The sequence below is a fragment of the Lepus europaeus genome, chromosome 3 (assembly GCF_033115175.1).
Source record: "Lepus europaeus isolate LE1 chromosome 3, mLepTim1.pri, whole genome shotgun sequence".
Taxonomy (NCBI): Eukaryota; Metazoa; Chordata; class Mammalia; order Lagomorpha; family Leporidae; genus Lepus; species Lepus europaeus.
The window spans coordinates 107,556,841-107,576,195 of NC_084829.1; the positions used below are offsets into that span (position 1 = coordinate 107,556,841).

The window sequence follows — 19,355 nt, forward strand, 5'->3', positions numbered from 1 at the left end:
AAAATAGTTGTGCTAGGTTTGAGATTCTTGGTTGACAATTTTTTCTTTCAACACTTGGAATATGTCACCTTAGTGCCTCTGGCCTCCATTGCTTCTGCTGAGAAGTCAGTGGTATGTGACTATGCACTTGCTCCGTGAGTGACCTGGCGTGGAGGCTGCTGGGCCCAGCATTCTCCCTCTGTCATGCCTGGGGCAGAGCCTCCGCTCTGCAAGTAGAGCTAGGTAGAAGACAGGAGGCCAAGCCTCAGCCACACTTGACTGGAATAGAGCTTCTGCGCAGCTGGAGGGGCTGAGAAATGCAGGTGGCCTGCCCCCCTTGAGCAGAAACCTGTGGTCCTAGACTGGGAACTGGGGCGACAGGAAGGAGCCCTGTCTGAGCGGCTGCTCCTGCCTGGAGTACCCAGCCTGTCACAATGGCTGGCAGGGAAGCAGACCATGATTCATATGCTACAAACCTGCTGCTCTTACCAAGATCTACTGGATTTTTTTTTTTTTTTTTTTTTTTTTTTTACTAAATATTTCCCTACTTGCAGTATACTCTTAGGACGATTTCCAGAAATGTTCAATGTTAGGTTTGCTTTTATAATTTTCACCAGTTATGCTGTTTCACTGGGGAAAGGGTCTGATGAGCTTCTCGTATTGCCTTTTCAGAAGTGCTCTCCTCCTACCCACCATCAAAGTAGTTTTGAACTCCCAAAGCAAAAGTTTTGGGAGGCAGAAAGTTTTTGATAAAGACTTATGGTGGGGTCGGCGTTGTGGTGGGGTAGGTAGAGCCACCACCTGCAGAGCTGGCATTCCATATGGGCATTGGTTTGAGTCCCCACTGTTCCATTTCTGATCCAGCTTTCTGCTGTAGCCTGGGAATGCAGTAGAAGATGGCCCAAGTCCTTGGGCCCCTGCACCTGCATGGGAGACCCACAAGAAATTCCTGGCTCCTGGCTTTGGATCTGCTCAGTTCTGACATTGCAGCCGTTGGGGGAGTGAAGATCTTTCTCTCTGTGTTCTCTCTGCCTGTAGCTCTGCCTCTTAAATGAATAAACAGACCTTAAAAAAAAAAAGACTATATGGTAACTAGTGTGTTGCGGAGAGTTTTATGCTACTGAACATCAACACATTTGAGTCTTTTTAAAAACATTTATTTATTTGAAAGAGCCAGAGAGAGAGAGAGAATCTTCCATCTGCTGGTTCACTCCCCAAATGGCCACAATGCCTAGGGCTGAGCCAGACCAAAGCCAGGAACCAAGAGCTTCACCCAGGTCTCCCACATGGGTGCAGGAGCCCAAGCACTTGGATTGTCTTATGCTGCTTTTCTCAGTTCATTAGCAGGGAGCTGGATCAGAAGTGGAACAGCTGGGAAATGAGCCAGTGCCCATGTGGGATGCCGGTGTCGCAGGCCGCAGCTTTATTTGCTACATCACAACATCAGCCTTTGAATCTTACTTTAATACCCAGTGTTAAAACACCCCCATTCTAATGACAAGACATAAGAAATAACTTTATTTTGTAACTCTGCACTCATAATAATCCTTAACTGTCAGAAAGATTCGTGGACAGTTGCATGAAGGGCACATGATTTACTGGATATATTCAGCGTATGGTCTACCGGATGTGTTCTTCAATCTGCCCACCCTCTCTGCTTTTCAGGGAACTGACACGACTTCTCTCCCCCAGTCGAAGTCGCCTAGTCATTGTATAAAATGACTTCCATAAGAATGGGACCTTTTTCCTTGGCTTCTGGTGATTTGTCCAGTGCCGGCTAATCCCAGCCCTTCCCTACAAATTCTGGAATTTAATTTGATTTTGAAGAATTTCTTCCTAATTAAGCTTTTGGATGGAAAGTTTAGAGCCATCAGTCAGCAGTTGTTTCCTATCACGTGACCCAGAGACGTGGAGGAGCCTGATCCACGGAGAGAGAGAACAAAGTAGATGTTCAGTGATGTTTTTGAGGACATGTCTTATGAGGCCCACGTTGCCCACGTGTGTCGTGGACCCCCTCAACATCCCTAATGCAAGTTGTTTTGTTTTAGTTTACACTGGCTCACAGTGGGCTTTGCCTCCGGTTATCAAGCATTCGTTAAATTTGTTCTTTTGAGCAACATTTCCCCAAATAGCTTCCTCTGAATATGTATCCATTGATAAGTGTGTGTGGTAGGGGGGTGGGGAGACTCATGGTCAAATGATTCTAGAAAGGCACTTAGCCTGTTCCCCCTCAGGATTCACAGTGCACATTAGCACAGTACTACAAGGTTCTGAGATTTTATTTGGGTATTTTTTTCCTTTTTAGACCAGTGTTTCTCTCATTTGCTCACAGGTAGTTCTCCCTTCACCCCCACCTCTGGAATCTGTTAACTTGTATTTCATGGATAACACCTTTAGGAAAATGCTACCATAGATATTTAAAATTTCATGTTCAAATGGCATTAGAACATCATTCAGCTGTGTGCCTTGCCTGAATCCTTTTAGTTCGCAGAGAGCAGCATTTCTTGATTGGGCTTTGACATCTGAAACAGCCCTGTGCAATAATTGTACCCTCGATACTGCTGGAGAATTCTCCTTAAACACACACCCTGTTAGGAGGTCTCAGGCCAGGCTTACCTCTCAGTTCTTAGAACTGGAGTGGCTTTTCCAAGTAACTGGCTTGGATTTTGATTTCAGCTGTTGTGTATGGTATAATTGGATGCATGTTCGTTCCTCTTTGCTTTATCTATTAGGAAATGCAGAGGCGGATGTGGGGAATAGTACATAGGGCCTTAAGATGCCTTCTTGTGTGTTGCCTCCACTTCTTGGCTTCATTTTACTTTTTTAACATTGTTTTCCTATACTATAATTTCTTTCCTTTTCATCAATTGTGTGTGTGTGTATGTATGTATGTGTGTGTGGATATATTTAATATTGGTAAAAACGCATAACATAAAATTTACCATGTTAATCATTTTTAAGTGTTTAGTGCAACAGTGTTAACTATATGTACCTCAGTGTGCAACAGATCTCTAGGAATTTCCCATATTTGTAAAACCAAGCCTGTCTCTGTCCATCAAACATTACCTCTCCTTAATCTCGTACAGATATCTTCAAAAAAGCTCATGAAAAACTATGCGTGAGTTTCAAAAAGCTTTTGTACCAAAACAAACATACATTTTATTATTATTATTATTTTGAACCATGTAAGTATGCTTCAGGTAGAGTTATAGACAGTGAGAGAGAGAGAGACAGAAAGGTCTTCCTTCCATTGGTTCACTCCCCAAATGGCCACTACAGCTGGCACGCTGCACTGATCTGAAGCCAGGAGCTAGGAGCCTCTTCCTGGTCTCCCATGCGGGTGCAGGGGCCCAAGGACTTGGGCCATCTTCCACTGCCCTCCAGGGCCACAGCAGAGAGCTGGCCTGGAAGAGGAGCAACCAGGATGCCGGTTGGCGCCCATATGGGATGCCGGTGTCGCAGGCGGAGGATTAACCAAGTGAGCCACGGCTCCAATAAACATGTATTTTAAAAAATCTTTATTTGACAGATAGAGAATGAGGGCTCCCATCCCTAATTCACTCCCCAAATGCCTGCAGTGGCTGCCAGTGGGCCAGGCTGAAGCCAGGAGATGGGAACTTACCTGAGTCTTCCACAGGGGTGGCAGGAATCCAGCTACTTTCACCGTCACCTGTCACCTGCTGTCCCCTAGGATCTGCATTAGCAGGAAATTGGAGTCAGGAGTAGAGCCAGCTATTGAACTCAGGCTCTGATATGAAATACAAGTGTGTGAACCACTAGGTCAAATGTCTGTCCTCCTATCTCCAACCTTTAAAAGATTTAATTAATTAATTAATCTGGCACAGAGACAGATAGACAGAAAGGGAGAGCAAGCTCCCATTCATTAGTTCACTCCCTCAAATGCAATGTCCAGCACTGAGCTGGGCAGAAACTGAGAGCCAGGAACTCAATCCAGGTCTCCCATAGTGGGAGGCAGGAACCCAAATACTTGAACCATCAGAGCTGCTTCTAGGGTCTACATTGGCAGGAAGGAGTCTGGAGCCAGAGCCAGGTGTGAAACCCAGATACTCAGATGTGGGATATGGCCAGCTTAACTGGTGTCTTAACCACTAGGCTAAACACCCACCCCAATAAACTTAGCTTTTAATTTCATTTTCCCATGAACCTTTGATGTACCCTACGTATATAGTTGCTTAAGGTCCCTCAGTTGTATTTGGAATGGGACTAAAAGGAATGACTAGATAAAGTTGTTTAGGGTAATGTTTTTTTGGTGAGATAAATATTAGTAAAATGGTGTTTCTAGAGAATACTTCTAACACAACTGAAAATTTAAATGGCTATAAATTATAAAACTAGTGAAGCAGGAAATGGGTAAAAAATCCTTGGCATTTAAAATTTGTATCCAAATGTACTAATAAGTTTGTAAAACTTTGTCTTTCTTTTTGTTGTCCAGGGTTTGTCAGGTTTTTAGAAGGCTACTATATTGTGTTAATAACTAAACGGAGGAAGATGGCAGATATTGGAGGTCATGCAATATATAAGATTGAAGATACAAATATGATCTATATACCCAATGATTCTGTACGGGTTACTCATCCTGATGAAGCTAGGTACGTACTTGTGGTAACTGCTTGTTTTTAATGTGGTAGGTTGAAATTGTCAGTGTCATGTGACAAGGTCACCTGCTGACTCAGAATTGACAACCTTTGCTCCAGGGCTTTTACAGACCCCCGTCATAATAGCTGAGTCAGGCAAGAACAACAGTGGCTATTAAACCATTAGTGAGGAGTGGGTATTTAGCCTGGCAGTTGAGACTCCTCTGTCCCACATGAGTGTACCTCAGTTAGATTCCTGGCTGCTGACTCCAGCTTCTCATTAATGCAGACAGCGGTAATGGCTCAACTAATTGGGTCCCTGCCATCCACATAGAAGATCTGAATAGATTTCCCAGCTCCCAGCTTTGGCCCTGGCCTAGTGCTGGCTATTGAGGACATCTGGGGAGTGAACCAGTGGCTGGAAGCACCTGCTCTCTGTCTCTCTATTTTTTTTCTCTCTGCTTCTCAAATAAATAAATAATTAATTGTGAAAAAAAAAAACCCTCAAATTATGTGAGGTTATTGAACAGAATATTCACATGTATTAACATATGAAGCTCTATTGAACTCTTTAATATTTACAAAGAAAGAATGTATTTTTATAATAAAAAGAAAAGCAGATATACTTAAATGTTCAACCTTGTCACCAACAATAATACAAAACTGACATTATTTGCTTCTTGATGTGAAGCAATGGGAGGACATAGATGATCTTAGTTTTCTTACTAAAAATAATTAACTTGAATCTAAGTATGAGGAAATAATCAGGCAAATTGGTATTATAGGACTTTTGCAGGACAGCTGACTTGAATTTATTTTAATATTATTTATTTGAAAGTCAGAGTTACAGAGAGAGAGGGAGAGACTCAGGCAGAGAGCTCTTCCATCTGCTGGTTCACTCCTCAGATAGCTGCAATGACCAGGTCTGGGCCAGGCCAAAGCCAGGAGCATCATCTGGGTCTCTCATGTGGGTGGCAGGGGCCCAAACCCTTGGGCCATGTTCCACTGTTTTTCCTAGGCCATTAGCAGGGGGTTGGATCAGAAGTATAGCAGCTAGAATATGAACTGGGACCCATGTGGGATGCTGGTGTTGCAGGCAGTGGATTTACCAGCTATCCCACATCAGCCCCACACCTGAATTCCTAAAAAAATCTAAGAGTCATCAAAAACAAGGAACAGCTTTTAGATTTAGATTTAGATTTAGGAACAGATATGATGAATACAACATGGAAATTTCTGCTGAATCCTCGGCTAAAATGTGTGCACACACACACACACAGAACTGTTAAGACACTTTTGGGGACAGTTTGTATATGAATTGCATTCTAACAATATTGAATCAATACTAAATTTGGGATATAATAATAGTATTATAGTCACTTAGGAGATTGTCCTTGTTCATAATAGATAGCTACATGCCAAAATATTTGTGAATATATTTGTGAATTTTTTGTGAATATTGGTGAAGTGGTGTGATATCTGATACTTATTATCAGATGATTGAGGAAAATAAAATGTGTATTTAAAGAGAAAAAGGTATGTGTATGTTTTAAGAGGAGAGCTTTTAACAGTGAATTTAGAGGAAGGACAAACTGTCTGGTGTTTATTATACAGTTATTTTTGGTTGCAATTTTTCTGTTGATCTGAAATCTTCCAAAAGTTTTGGGGGGGGGAATTATTGGAGCTTTGAGAATGTGGGGGGAAAACTATTAAAACTGATAGATTTAAAATTATAAATGTTCAATTTATTTAATGTCATAATGCTTAAAATCAAACATAGGTGTATTTGTAAGTTTTTATAATAGGTAATGATTTCGATTTTAACTGTGCTCTGTACTTCTATGGTGTTTTTTCCAATACACGAGCCACAATTTAAAAGTGAGTGGGTCTTTTGCTTGAGACTTTCTTAGGTAGTGGCTTTTTGGACCTTTGTGACTTTGTCCCTGATGACGATTTGGAAGATAGTTGTTGAATAATTTGTTCCAGGTTAGGATAAATACAGTTGACCAGATAAAGTAAGCATTTGTCTTGTACTAACTAAGCCACTGAGAGAAAATACCCCAAATGGCTTGCAGGAACATATGGTATATCAATTAAAGGTGAATCAGACCAGCTTTTACAAATCCAAGGGATGGGAAAAAGTTGAAGAGGTTTGTATTATTCACAAATTCTGCCCTTAGGATCCTTTAGCTTAGAATAGTAAAGCCAATTGTGTTGTGCTATGTGGTGGTCTGAATGACTTTAAAGAATGAAATCATATTATGGTTAATACAGTGTACTAAATGTTAAGTTATCCAAAATAAGATACAATTATATTAATAGTTTGTTATAGGTGGACTATAATAATATTACTAGATAGAAAAATACTTTTAACGGACTTACAAAACTATATAATACAATAATACATTTAAATAAAGATACTTGGTAAAATATCAGATAATACAGTGACAAGTAGAGGTTATCCCTGTGATGCAGGATTGCATCAACACTAGAAGATTTACTAGAGCATCTTGCCACATTTAAAAGTATGATCATCTTAATATTTGTAGAAAATATATTTGGTTGGCCGGCGCCGTGGCTCACTAGGCTAATCCTCCGCCTTGCGGCGCCGGCACACCGGGTTCTAGTCCCTGTCGGGGCGCCGGTTCTGTCCCGGCTGCCCCTCTTCCAGGCCAGCTCTCTGCTGTGGCCAGGGAGTGCAGTGGAGGATGGCCCAAGTGCTTGGGCCCTGCACCCCGTGGGAGACCAGGATAGACACCTGGCTCCTGCCATCGGATCAGCGCGATGTGCCAGCCACGGTGGCCATTGGAGGGTGAACCAATGGCAAAGGAAGACCTTTCTCTCTGTCTCTCTCTCTCACTATCCACTCTGCCTGTCAAAAAATAAAAAAAAAAGAAAATATATTTGGTAATAATCAATAGCCATTTGTAGTCAAAAGTCTCAGCAAACTAAGCACCTAAGTGAAATTTCTTAATTGGAGAAATGATACTCATTAAAAACCTACATCCAAAATTATTTTAGAAGCTCTTAGCATAGAGTTGGTCCTCTGTATATAAAGTTAAACTAAAAATGAACTATAATGAAAAATGGGATGGGATAGGGAGTAGGAGGTGGGACGGGAGTCGGGTGGGAGAACAGGTATGGGGAAAGAACCACTATATTCCTAAAGTTGTACCTATGAAAAATGCATTCATTAAATAAAAGCTTAAAAAAAAAGAAGTGAAACTTTAAAAGCATTGCCTTTAATTAAAGTAAGGGACAATATACAAGTATTTGCCATCACTCCTAATAGTTGACATTGTATTGAAGGCCTTAGATAATGCAATAAAGTATAAAAATAAGTCATAAAGTTTGAAAATAGGCAGACATTCAGTCAGCATGATTTTATACCTGGAAAATCCAAAAATATCTACAAACTCTCAGAACTAGTGGAAGAATTTTTAAAAGTGACTGAAGTAAAGATCAGCACATAAGAACCAGTAAGATAATTTTACACATTATCAATAAGTTATTGAAAATTTAATGATGATCCCATTCAGATAACACCAAAGATTATAAAGTACTTGGGAAATAAATATAACAGAAGCCATATAAAATCATAGAGAGAATATTAAAAACATTACTAAAAGACTTTAAAAATCCCTAAATGATTGAAAACATGTCCCTTGTTCATGGATGAGAAGATTCAATATCATGAAGATCTCTTTTCTTCAGATTTAATTCACCAACTTAATGTAATTCTAATCTAAATTCCAAGAGAATTTTTTTAAAATGGAACTTGACAGGCTGATTTTAAACTTCATATGGAAGGGTGGGTGCTTGGTCTATCAGTTAAGACACCACTTGGGACACCTGCCTCCCCTATCACCATGCCTACATTTGAATCCTGACTAAGCTCCCAGTTCTAGCTTCCCGCTCATGTGCACCCTGGGAGGCGGCAGGTGATGGCTCGAATATCTGGTTCCCAGATATTCTATGTGGGAGACCTGGATTGAATTCTTGGCTACTGACCTGGCACACCCCCAACTGCTGCAAGCATTTGAGGAGTAAAGGGAGTACGCATGTGTGCTAGTGTGTGCGCGCGCTCTCTCTCTCTCTCCATCTGCCTTTCAAATAAATAAATAAAATTTTAAAAAAGTGCCTGAGACTCAGATATACAAGAAACACATTCATATGAAAAAACAAAAGTCTAAGTATCATCCACACAGTTTTAAAAAAGAAAAATGAGACAGTATCAGTGCAACCAGACAGTAACATTTATGGTAATTAAGGTAATCAGATAGTAAACTAAAGTAAGATTGCTCTGCTACTGGTAGAGGAACTGACACTGATCAATGAACAGAGTTGAGAAAGTCTGGGAAAAGATGTATTTTATGTGGGAAACCGGAATATGATAAAGTAGGAATCACAAATAGTTGGGGGAAAGAGAGGATAAATAATGCTGGTTTTCCATTTGGAAAAAAAAAATTAAATTCCAATCTGTGATAAGAGGCAATTCTAGAAATAGAAAGAAAATTTTAAGAAAAAACAATATTTTTATGACCCTCAATGGAGAATATAATCAGAAAAATAAAAAATTATAATCAATGGAAACAATGATATATTTGATGCTATCAAGGTTAAGATATCTTTACAATTAGATTTCAGGAGATAGGCAGCAGTCTGAAGTCAGGTATTTGTAACATATCATAGAATATATGAAGAATTTCTACAGATTAGTGAGTGAAAGATTATCAGCCCAACTGAAAATGGTTAAGAGTTAGGAACTGGCATTATGGCATAGTAGGCTAAGCCTCCACCTGTGATGCTGGCATCCTGTATGAGCACAGGTTTGTGTCCCAGCTACTCCTCTTCCAATCCAGCTCTTGGCTTATGGCCTGGGAAAGCAGTGAAAGATGGCCCAAGTGCTTGGGCCCCTGCACCCATGTGGGAGATCTGGAAGAAGCTCCTGGTTCCTGGCTTCAGATCTGCCCAGCTTTGGCATTTGCTGCCATTTGGGGAGTGAACCAGTAGATGGAAGACCTTTCTCTGTGTAATTCTACTTCTCTAATAAATAAGGATCTTTAGCAACAACAAAAAATCTCTCTCTCTCTCTCTCTCTCACACACACACATAAAAGAGGAACAGCACAGACAAGATTCTGAGTCTAAAAATGCAGTTTTAAGAGGTACCGTTTCATTCTCATTAATCAGATTGGGAATAATTAAAATATCTGCTGTCAGCAGTGATGTAGGCAATTAGTTGCACATGATGAGTATAAATGGGCTACACACTATGAGATGGAGTGATATTATTTTAGCCACTTGGGAGAATTTGACATATTCTGGCAAAATTGAAAAATACGTATTATCTACAGCCCAGTGATTCTGTATGTATGTATGTGCCCTAGAGAAACTCCTAGACATGTGTCCAAGAAAACATGCATGACTTCCTTGGCAGCACTGAACATAGCTATAGTGGCAGAACCAGGTGGAATCTAATGGTCTCTCAGCAGAGGAATGAGTAAATATGTACCATATGATGACCAAGCATCACTTAAAATGAACAAATTAAGTCCACAGATTTCAGCATAGCTAGATTTCAAAAACTGAGTGAAAACAGAGTTGTAGGATAATAGTCAAAATTTGAAATGATTTGCATAAGTATTTATTTTAAAAATTTATATGGGTTTATTAGAGAGAGAGAGAGAGAGAGCAAGAGCACACACCCATCTGCTAATTCACTCACCAGATGCCTGCATCAGCTGGATTTGGCCAAAGCCAGGAGCTGGGATGGGAGGGACACAGCTATGTGAGCCCTCATCCCCTGCCCCTCAGGATCCACATTAACAGGCAGCTGGAGTCAGAAGGTAGAACCAGAATTGGATCCTCAGTGCTCCAATATGTACATGAACGTTTTAACTAGCATCTTAACATCTAGGTCAAACACCCATCCTTACACAGATACTCTAATCACACAATGTAATGCTACGCATTGCTTATTTAAAAAACTTTTTCTGAAGATTTATTTATTTATTTGAAAGGCAGTTACAGAGAGAGAGATAGAAACACAGAGAGAGAGCCTCCATGCTCTGGTTCACTCCCCACATTGCAGCAATGGCTAGGGTTGTGTCAGGCCAAAGCCAGGAACTTGCAACTCTATTCAAGTCTGCCACATAAAGACAGGGACCCAAGGACCTGGGAAATCACCTGCTGCTTCCCCAGGTGCATTAGCAAAGAGCTAATGGAGCAGCTGGGACACAAATCAGTGTCCATAAGGGATGCCAGTGTTGCAGGTGGTGGCTTAACCTGCTGTGCCACAGTACTGACCACTACACGTTGGTTAGAGCTGTCTGTGGTGTGAAGCTAGGGGGCATGTGTCCTGGGAGGACTCCTACCAATACCAGGAAAGTGGTGGCTTCTAGGCAGTTCTAACAGGGATCTTAACCTTTGAAATAATGTTTTAGTTATGTCATCATTTTAGTAGAGTTGAACTGAATGTACAAAAATGTGAACGTGTATTAACCCTGAGTGATAAATACACGGATTTTTTTTTTTTTTTTATTCTGTACGTTCCTTTCCACTGAAAAGCTTTCCAACAGATATTTCGCTTGTGTTTGTTACACTCCTCTCATCTTCAGGACACTGACCAAGCACATCACAATAGCAAAGGCTTTGCTTTTGTCTTGCCCACAATGTAAGGGTCCCATATGTGCCCAAGGCATGACTTTGCCTCCCACCGGTCAAGCTCTAGAGTTCAGGGCTTCTGAAGGAACCATCAACAGACTCAGAGCTGTTTCAGATGAAATCCCTGTAATCTAAATGTGTAAATGAGCATATGTCAAATTGCGAAAGGTAAAATAATTTGAGTATCCCTTACCCAAAATGCTTATGACCAGAGAGCTTCAGGTTTTGGAGTTTTGGGCATTTTGGAATATTTGCATAGATTTTATCAACTGAGTATCCCTAATGTAAAAATCTGGAAATCTAAAATGCTCTAAAACTTAAAACATTTTCAGCATCATTCAGAGTTTCTGATTAGGAACGCTCAGCCTGGACTATTGTAAGAATGTAATATGCTTTGCTTTTTTTTTCTTAAGGTATCTTCGAATATTTCAAAATGTGGACCTGTCTAGCAATTTTTACTTCAGGTGAGTTTGAGTTTGGTTTTGTTCCTCTTGATCCCTGAAATGTTTATATTATTTTCCAGGGGGCAAAAATAGCATCAAACCATTACTCTATTTTTAAAAATAAGATAGACTAGTTCATCTAAAAGTATAAAAACACATTTATTTGTTTTTTTTTAAAAGTCTGATACATGAAAATCCAAATAGATAAATTAAAGAATATTTAGTCTCACTATAAAAATCATGTTTATCTTGGATACAATTTAATGTATTTTAAAGAAATATTCTCATTTTGGAATTTTTAAGTACAAAAATGAAATTCGCATGTAGCCTTGTAACAGTTTCACAGTTGAATTTTCAGTTAATAATCCCAGCAAAAGTCAGTAAAAATAAACTCAAAAAAGAAATAACTGTTTCAAAATACCAATGTACTGTTGGTGGCATTGTGAATTAATAATTTTCCTGGATAGGAATGTAGCATTAGGCTCCTATGGTAATATTTCCTAAAATATCAAGCAGGAGGGAAAATATGAATTTGCTAGTAAAGAGATACTTGTGCCTTCTCTGTCTGTGGTAGCTCAAATAAGCAAACAGGCCAATCCAGGGACAACCCAGATGTCAATAATTGAAGAAAAGGCAAGCGAATTAAGATTGAGTGTTATGATAAAGTATTATGCCTCCGTTGACATGACCAATATGTAGGCCTGGTGGATACAGTTACTGTGACAGGTGGAGAATTCTGCCAGCTATAATATCTAAACTGTATAGGAGAAAACAGCATGCAGCAATAAGGACTCGAGTCATCAAAGACTAAAAGAGGACCCAGAGCATTTGTTGCTACTAGTGTTATAGACTGACAGGGCACTTTGCATTAAGAAATTTATTTTCAATTATTAATATAGTTGACATTTCTCAATGTAGAGTGTATTATGTTGTCACTGAGGTAAAACTGAAGTTCTTTTAACAGAAGTGGAGGGGCCAGCGCCGTGGCATGGTAGACTAAGCCTTTGCCTGCGGTGCCGGTATCCCAAATGGGCAAAGGTTCCTGTTCTGGCTGCTACTTTTCTGATCCAGCCCCTGGCTTCAGATTGGCCCAGCTTTGTCCATTGCAGCCATTTGGGGAGTGAACCAGAGAATGGATCTCTCTGTCTATCACTCTCTTTGTCTGTAACTCTACCTCTGAAAGAAATAAATAAAAATCCTTAAAAATGATGGTAGTGGAGAAGAGCTCCTAGAGAAAGGATTTCCACTTCCACAAGTATTTCTTTAATGTGAGTTTCCATTGTTTTGTCTCTGTCCTCTACTTTGCAGAAGGCTTCATTTTGTGTTTGCAACATCTGTGAGTTATTAGTTTTGTCTGTACTCCCATACTGAGTTCAAGTTATCCCATAAGTAAAAATATGTAGGTTAATGTTTTTGTGTCTTATGGGTAGACTATGAAAAGGCTATACTACTTTTTACTACTCAGTATGGGGGTACAGACAAAACTGGGACACATGAAGCCCAAGTCCCTGAGTTTTTGTGACAAAATGCAGACTCAACTAGAATAAAGCAAATGTTTTAAATAGGAAGAATTGATTGTTAAAAGTTAGAAACAAACTTCATAATACAATTTTCATCCCTTTGAGATTAGATGCTATTAAAGTGAATGAATCTATCCAGCAAATGTGGTAAAATTGAATTTCACAGATGATACAGAAATCAGTTTTAATCAATTATATAAATTGAAGAAATAATAATTTAATAATGCAACTTTAGAGATAAAATTGTAACTATCTTAAATTATGACTCAAATATTTAAATAACACATTTGCATAAACCTAACATATACCTTCTGAAATTCTGTACTAAAAACATATAGCTAGAAATCCTTTTTTAAAAATTTGTATTTAATGAATATAAATTTCCAAAGTACAGCATATGGATTACAATGGCTTTCCCCCCCATAACTTCCCTGCCACCCGCAACCCTCCCCTTTCCCACTCCCTCTCCCTTTCCATTCACATCAAGATTCATTTTCAATTCTCTTTATATACAGAAGATCAGTTTAGTATTTATTAAGTAAAGATTTCAACAGTTTGCACCCACATAGAAACACAAAGTGAAACATACTGTTTGAGTACTAGTTATAGCATTAAATCACAATGTACAGACATTAATGACAGAGATCCTACATGAATAGCTAGAAATACTTATAAAATTGTTAATCGTGTGATATCAGAATTATAGCAGGCATTTTTGGCCCAAAGAAATTTTATTTGCAAAGAGATTATTAGAATTTTGGAAAGGGCATTTATGGTCCTAAGCCATGTTTCACTGCAGTGGCCTATGTTATTTTCTTATTTTTGTGTTATTATAGTCACTCATGATACCACCATTAATAACTCATAGAATTATTTTTGTTCTTGGGTAAACAAAGGTATAACACCATACACTGTTGCAGTGGATATTGTATCTATCGAACCTCATGCAGATACATCTGAAAGTATGAGCTCTTTGCACAAGATTTATGTCAATATGAAACAAGAAGTCCACCTTGTGCAGATCAATGAATGTAGGTCACCCAGATCATATCATGTATTTCTAGTTATGCAAATGCCTAAGACATGAAATGAATTTGTAATTTTCACTTATGTTCATATTCTGCTGTTTTACAGCACTTGTTTAAACAGTACTGCATCCAAGTAAAGTAACAGGTGCTAAGTAATTTAGTTCACAGGTTTTAATTCCATATGGGGTCTAAGACCGTGAAATGTACTTTGCTCTTTTATTTCTTAAATTTCAATTCTGTTCTCAGTTACAGCTATGATTTATCACACTCACTTCAGTATAATCTCACTGTCTTGCGAATGCCCCTGGAGATGTTAAAGTCAGAAACAACCCAGACACGCCAAGAGAGTTTTGACATCTTTGAAGACGAAGGGTTAATTACACAGGGTGGAAGCGGTAGGTGACTCTCAGCATAGTTAATGTGTGTTACCGTGGTCTCCATAAAATGACATCTCATTAAATTCACTCACATTTCCCTCATATTTCTCTATCGCTCATTGCTCTCTATCCCTACCAGGGTTGTTTTGGGTGCATGAACTTGACCAATTTATTTTTATAGAGATCATTAGTCACTGTGTGATTTCATTGTTAGGCCAGCCAGAAAATTGTATGCTGACATTTTCCAGCAATTATTCATGCACTTTTTTGTGGAATGCATTCAGGTCCAGACTTCTGGTGAGGTTTAAATGGAGAATTGTTTTCATGTTTGTTTATTTTGTTATGCTTTTTGGATATTAGAGAATATACACCATCTCATTTTCCTTCGTAGAGACCAGCTCAGCGTGGCCCAAGTTTTGGAGAAAAGTTACGATGGTTATCTATTGTTTGCTAGACATTTAACATATAAAACCTCTCTCTACTCCTCATAAAAACACTGCCTGTTTTCTAGCAAGATAGCTTGGTTAGGGAACTGAGGCCTAAGTTAATGTGGCCCATGTCCAGGACCATCAGTACAGCAGGCCAGAGGCTGTCACTACTTGCTTTGGTCCCAGCTGGACCCTGCTTCTATCAGGACCACTGTAGAATCCCTGTGGGACTGCAGGTTGCCCTTGGAGATCCTGCACAAAACCAGTGCCTTTGTCCCCCGCTCTCAGCACCTTGATCACCAGTTCCTTAGGTTGGTCTAAAACAACGAAGCGAGAGACGTTGCTCATGTGGATGTTGTGAAGAAATCATTGCAAGCTGAAGTTCAGGGACTTTTGTTGAGCTGAGCTGTCGATGTAGTAAGTCAGTAGTATCTTTATGTTCCTTTCCCCATGCAGCTTAAATGACGGCGGTGAAGATGTGCCCACAGAGGTAGAACCCAATCTAAAGTGGACCCAGGATATTTGTCCTCGCAGACCACTCAGGAAGAGGCTGTTTTGGTCTTAGTGCCTTGTATTTCACTCTAAGAAGGCTGTTACTTCAACTGAATATCATCCCTGGCATTGCCCTAGGCCCTTGTAAATTTACTTGATCGGTTACCCCTGAACCTACGGCCACAGCCGGTGCAGCCTTCCTACTCAGAGATCATCTGGATCACGTGAATTTGCCCTGGTTCAGACACTTGAATTTTAACGCCTTCTGTGTTTTTCATTCTGTTGTGCAGTGTGTGGAAAGGTCAGGGAAAGTTCAGCTTTTGTGAATCAAATTGAAGAGTATTTGTCATAAACACTCTTCACAGATCAGTTTTGAGAAAAACAAAAAAAATCACGTTGGTTAATATCTAGAACTTTAATAATCTTTTCAGCCTAATCTTATAAATATGCTTATGTCTTATTTTTCACTTCATATATATTTCATAAAAATAATTTATGTATATTTGGATATGCTGAAATCACATTTGATGAAATGGATTTTTTTCAAATAGAAAAGGCCTGATATATTAATAACTACCACTTATGGGGCTATTACTGCATCAGGCCTATTCTAAGCACTATGTGCATTATTAACCCATTTCATCCGTATAACAACTGTTCAGTTCAGGTGCCGGTAAGGAGACAGGGGCTGTAAGGCAGTGAAGAACACTCTCAGTCATGTTGGTCACCCTGCCAGCATGAGGCAGAGCAAGGACATCGACCAGGCACTCTGACCCACAACTGTGTTCCCTGGACCACACTACTCTCTGCTGTCTCTTGGCTTTGTTAATATATTTGTACACGTGTCCTTCATTTCCCTGTGGCTTCCTTTTCTCCTCAGTTGAAAACTCTCACACGTCAGAAAACGTGTTTCTTCCATGGCTATAGAATTACCACAATGTTCTGAGTGCTGACTGAGTGATGTATGTGGAGTTAACAATAGTGCGATTCATGAGGCATCTCATTTTGAAGTTAAAGACAGAAGTCTGAGAACTTAAAGATGAGTTGAATTCCAACCAATTTCTTCCTCTTTCTGATACTAACTTTCATTTTTCAGGTGTATTTGGGATCTGCAGTGAGCCTTATATGAAGTATGTGTGGAATGGTGAACTTCTGGATATAATTAAAAACACTGTGCATCGTGACTGGCTCTTGTACATTATTCACGGGTTCTGCGGGCAGTCAAGTATCCTTTTTGTAAAACTTAAGATACTTATTGTTAAACTCATGCTGTACTAGCATGTAGAAAGCTACATACAGATCATGATATTATAATTATCACTCCAGGTGCCCCTCGAGGAAAACTTACCGATGATGCTATGTAGTAGAAATACAAAGAGGAATATGGACTACTTGGGCAGAAGACATGTTATGTGCCACAGAAAGATTAATAAATAACAAGGAAGACAGTGCTAAGTGCATAGTAAGTGACATCCCCAGCAAGGATCATGCTTATCTGGGAGCAGGAGCAGAACCACGTGCAGGTGGGAAGGATGGGACAGACTCATGAGACTAGTAGGGCTTGGCCTAGGCCCTAAACAGACCTCAGACCATAGCAGTGAGGTGAGAGACCGAGGGAAAGAGAGAGCAGTAAACCCTGGGGTGGGATGCATCACGAGAGTAGAGGTAGAAAAGAACTTGCACTTGGCTTGTGTGTGAACTCCTAGGAGGTAAGGATGCAGTGAGAAGGAGATTGGCGGTGGAAGTTGAAGATCAAAGGACTGCCAGTCACCAGCTTGCCTTGGTGGGCAGTCTAAGTAAGAACTTTGGGTTTGGTGCTAAGACTTTTAAAATTTTTTGTTTAGGAAGGTGTCATATTCAAAATAGTGTTTAGGGAGCTTAAGTTGACAACTATTTTCAAGTTGGTTTGAGTAAAATGAGAGTAGCACAAGGGACACAAGTAAGGAAACGCTCGCAGTGATTCAGGAGGAATGTAGGTGGAGCCTTGGATTAAGATGCTGAGTTCAGTTTGATGAAAATTGTTTTTCCCTTCCATAGGTTCAGTTTTCATTTCATTTCCAGCTACTTTGGAACCTTTCAGTGACGAGCTGTTGTGTTACAAGACTTAGGAAGATAGTATTTACTACCTCTCAGTGGAATTTACGTCTCTCCATCACTTTTGGAGACATGTAGGACATTTGTGCAGCCTGCATGTTTTCTAGTTGATATTCTTCCTTGTCTCAGAGACTTTTAAAACTATAAAAACTTTTTTAAACTGTAAAGGAGTGATTGTTTGAAGACTGTTGAGTGGGTGAGTATGAGTAACCACTGTGAAGTTTTCTTGTGCCAGAGCATTAGGGGAGAGTGAATCAGAGGGCACAACTGGAGAGGTTAGCCTTGGAGAGTGGAAGTGCTGCCTACCTTGTGGCACTTGTGGGAGAGGAGAGGCTAGATGAAGACACAGGTTTTGATGTGAGGAGGAGTGAGATTCATGTGCCATGTTTGAGAATTAGGCTTATTGTTTTAAAGTCACTTCCAACTAGTGACTGAGGTTATCTGCTTGATCGCTTGATCATTCACTACATAACAAGATTTGGCCCTGAATGACTTTTGTCTTTCCAAAAATAAAATCTACCTGGGAAAAATACAGGGTTTTCACCACCAAGAATACCAAAAGGCTGTTCCTGAAAGGTAGTTCTAGATTGTTTTATATTTCCAGTAGCCAGCTCGGAACCTGGCATGTATTAAGCATAATAAATGCTTGTTATTTACAATAATGAGCATCACCATAGATTATAATTTTAAAGCTCATTAGTTTAAATGATGACTCTAGTCCCTGGTTATCAAGCATTTAATGAATTCCGGAATCTATTTGATGATAAGAGTAACTGCCATTTATTGAACATTTACTACAGGCAAGGCACTAAGAGGTTTACACATGTTACTTTATCTGGTCTTCCTAACCACCTAGGGGAAGTACAGGTTGAGTAGTCCTTACTTGAAATGCTTGGGACCACAGGTGTTTCAGATTTCAAATTTCCTGGGGGAGATTTTAGATTATTTGGATATAAATAGTAAGCTGTTTGGGGGATAGGACCCATATCTAAAGATGAAATCATTTATGTTTTATATACACTATATTATGTATTATACACACTGTCAGAGGTAGTCTATATGGTATTTATAGTCTGCCTACATTTTGACTGTGACCATCACATGAGGTCGGGGATGGATGTTCCCACCTGTGGCATCATACTAATACTCAAAACATTTTGGATTTTGGAACATATTGGACTTTAGATTTTGAGATTAGAGAGGCTCAACCTATAACTACTCTATTGTTATTTATTCCATTTCACAGAAGATGAGATTGTGGCCCAGAAAGTTAAATTGAGATGACCTAACTAATGAAAAAGATGTATATTGGTTAAGCAGTTGACATTAATTCATTCAGTGTTCAGATTGCTATTTTTTTAGAAAGATTTATTTATTGAGAGGCAGAGTTAGAGAGAGAGACAGAGACAGAGAGAGATAGAGAGGTCTTCCATCTGCTGGTTCATTCCCCAAATGGCTGCAATGGCTGGAGCTGGACCGATCTGAAGCTAGGAGCCAGGAGCTTCTTCTGGATCTCACATGGCGGTGTAGGGGCCTGAGAACTTAGACCGTCTTCCACTGCTTTCCCAGACCGTCAGCAGAGAGCTGGATCAGAAGAGGAGTAGACAGGACATGAACTGGTGTATATATGAGATGTTGGTGCCACAGGCGGAGGCTTAGCCTACTACACCACAGCACTGGCCCCCTTTAGTTGCTTCTATGGTATTATGCTCACTCCACTCCCTCAGTATTACA

At 39.7% G+C, this 19,355-nt stretch overlaps 1 protein-coding gene across 1 annotated transcript in view; it reads left to right on the plus strand.

The window, feature by feature from the left end:
- FIG4 (FIG4 phosphoinositide 5-phosphatase) overlaps positions 1 to 19,355 on the plus strand; it is a 132,419-nt gene that overhangs the window by 29,733 nt on the left and 83,331 nt on the right. The window contains exons 4-7 of the mRNA XM_062186599.1: positions 4,433 to 4,589; positions 11,653 to 11,703; positions 14,477 to 14,625; positions 16,624 to 16,752. Coding sequence (XP_062042583.1) covers positions 4,433 to 4,589; positions 11,653 to 11,703; positions 14,477 to 14,625; positions 16,624 to 16,752 — 486 coding nt within the window. The remainder of the gene's footprint in view (positions 1 to 4,432; positions 4,590 to 11,652; positions 11,704 to 14,476; positions 14,626 to 16,623; positions 16,753 to 19,355) is intronic.